This window comes from Halyomorpha halys, unplaced genomic scaffold (genome assembly GCF_000696795.3).
Source record: "Halyomorpha halys isolate HHAL.00 unplaced genomic scaffold, Hhal_1.1 Scaffold83.1, whole genome shotgun sequence".
In the NCBI taxonomy this organism is placed as follows: Eukaryota; Metazoa; Arthropoda; class Insecta; order Hemiptera; family Pentatomidae; genus Halyomorpha; species Halyomorpha halys.
The window spans coordinates 985,004-987,777 of NW_027115065.1; the positions used below are offsets into that span (position 1 = coordinate 985,004).

Here is a 2,774-nt window from a genome sequence, read left to right on the forward strand (position 1 = left end):
ATAAATAATATAACGGTTATATCAACCATATAAGGCCTATACCAGGCCGATCTGGTATAAAATAAAAAAAGAGACGTATATTCAACAAAAAAAAAAACAACAACTGAAAAGTTGATGTGGGATCAAAAAATTGATATGATGTTCCATAAGATGCCGAATCAGCATGAACCAGATACTAAAAGCAGGTGATTTCGAGACCTCTTCTGGAAATGTTATTGGAGTTTTATCAATTGATCGTATCTCCACATGTTGGTATCATGTCATTTATACTGTCATTTTTATATAGCAAATAATAAATTAACTAGTCGTATGTATTTAAATACAGTTGTAATTATCATAAATAAATTATATTAAAAAAAAATTATGCTGCAAAATGTCGATATATTTTATACCATTTATAACCTAGTTTCCTGTACCCCTGTAATGCCAACTCAAACTTGGACAGTTCCACCTCAATGTTTCACAATAGAGGTTGAAACTCAGTATTAGATTTTCGCCGAATATACTCACTATAACTCCTGTTATAATCTGGGAGATTTGATGCAGATAAAATTATTTATTTCTTTATTTTTTTAAATGCATATAAGTGAAACATTTTTTTTTTATTCAACCTTATGTGAAAAATAAAATATTATACAGTGATTATAAAAAAATTGTTTATCTAAATAGAGGGGAAATCTCATATGCCTGTTGTATCAATGTCTACTACTAGTTTATCTACTTTAGTATAATATTTTTTTTTTGATCCTTTGGATTTCAGAAACTATTAACTTGTAGGTTATTATTTTCTGAAAAGACTTTTTCAACTTTTTTTTTGGTATGTCTTAGAGGTACTCTACCAATAAACAATTCGCATAAATTGAACAAAAAAGTATTTATGCTAACAACATTATAGGAAAATACATTGAATGTTTTATCATATATTTCAGTAAAATCGATGGAAAAAAAATTTTTTTTTTATTCTACCTTATGTGAAAAATAAAATATTAAGCAGTGATCATTAAAAAATTGTTTATATAAAAAGAGGGAAAATCTCATATGCCTACTACTGGTTCATCTACTTTGGTATAATATATATATTTTTTTCGATCCTTTGGATTTCAGAAATTGTTAACTTGTAGGTTATTATTTCCTGAAAAGACTTTTCCAACCTTTTTTTTTTGTCTTAGAGGTACTCCACCAACATACAATTCGGATAAATTGAACAAAAAACTACGAATGCTAACGAAAATATTGTAGGAAAATACAGTTTGCTATATATTTCAGTAAAACCGACAGAAAAAAAATTGAATTGTTTTCCTCAGATGATTAAGGATTCTATTGATGATATAAAAATTAATTTAAGTGTAAATGTCGCTTAGAAATTAATTAAAATTGCCTACTTCCTCCTTATTTTGCATTCTAAGGCATATTTTCATAATGAAACTACTTCAGCAGAAATTAAGATTAATTTTTACAATTGATTGAAATGGCCTTACTAGAGATAAATTATTACAAACCTAATTTATATTCGGTAATTGGAACATTAATATGAGAATGAAGTCTTAGGCGAGGAGGGGAGCTTAAAAGAAAGCCGATTGGTTGGCCAGTTCAGTCTTCTGCAATAGACAATGGGCGACAAAGCAGCTATCACAGACTCCGATGTCATCGACGGGATAAACATCAAGTACCTCAAGTTCTTCGGGTTATGGGGAGTCATCAATGACTACAGGACAACCGAGAAGAAGAATTCAGTCTTGAAATTCCAAGTCATTATAACACTTTTACTAATGGTACCGTCCATAATCTGCCAGTACGTTGGGTTCTTCGTCATCGAAGTCGATCTTCAAAAAGCATCTATTCTGAATTTTCATTCCTTGCCGTCTTTGCAGGTTTGTTGCAAGCACTTGGTTTTCTGGTTTCACCTGGATAGAATTTGTCGACTGAACAATCTGATGACGAAGAACTTCCTCAAGGAAAGTATACCCGAGTTCCAAAGTGAAAAAGTAATTTCTATTTACCGCAAGATAATTAAACAGACGAATATTTTCTGTTTAGTAGCTCTTGTTGTTGTTTTTACAGGCTTGTCCCTAATTGTTCTTAATCCCGACGTACCTGTTGACTACATCCTCTATCACACCGGTAACATGTTCGACATCACCACAGGAAGATTTAAGATATCCACAGGATGGTATCCTTTGCCAATGGACAAGTCCCCTTGGTATGAAATTGTTTTAGTTTACGAAGGTACGTTAGTTGTGTGGGGTAGTTTGTTTGTACTGGCGTTTATTTGCTTCTATTACCAAATTCTGATGTGCCTTTATGCTCACTTTGTTGTACTAGGATCGCATATTTCCGATTTAAATATCGACTCTGATTACCAAAAAAATTCCATAGAGTACAAGAAATTCAATCTACAAAGATACAGAGAGTTGTATAGAATTTTACAAGATCATCAAAAATTATTAAGGTATTTATTCATCTTGGTCGTTTAACTGAAGTATACATTTATAGATATAAAAGATGTCCTATAAATGAGTGATCATATTGTCAAAGCAGATACCTTACCTTATGTGGAACAAAAAAAGTCTGAATAGTATGGTAAATTATGGATTTAATGTACTTATTAATTGATTGTTTGAAAGTATTTAATATTTATGAATGGAATATGGTCCGGGTGCGGTAAAAAAAAAAACTCAAGTAGTAGAATTATACTATTTTATTGAGCCAACGTTTCGCCCCACGTTGCAGGGCTTCGTCAGGGCTAAAAAAGATACAAACACATAGTTACAAAA

The 2,774-nt window shown here is 31.2% G+C and overlaps 1 protein-coding gene across 1 annotated transcript in view; it reads left to right on the forward strand.

The window, feature by feature from the left end:
* Window positions 1-1,610: 1,610 nt before the first annotated feature.
* LOC136796950 (odorant receptor 85b-like) overlaps window positions 1,611-2,774 on the forward strand; it is a 13,745-nt gene continuing 12,581 nt past the window's right edge. Inside the window, exon 1 of the mRNA XM_067052158.1 lies at window positions 1,611-2,449. Coding sequence (XP_066908259.1) covers window positions 1,611-2,449 — 839 coding nt within the window. The remainder of the gene's footprint in view (window positions 2,450-2,774) is intronic.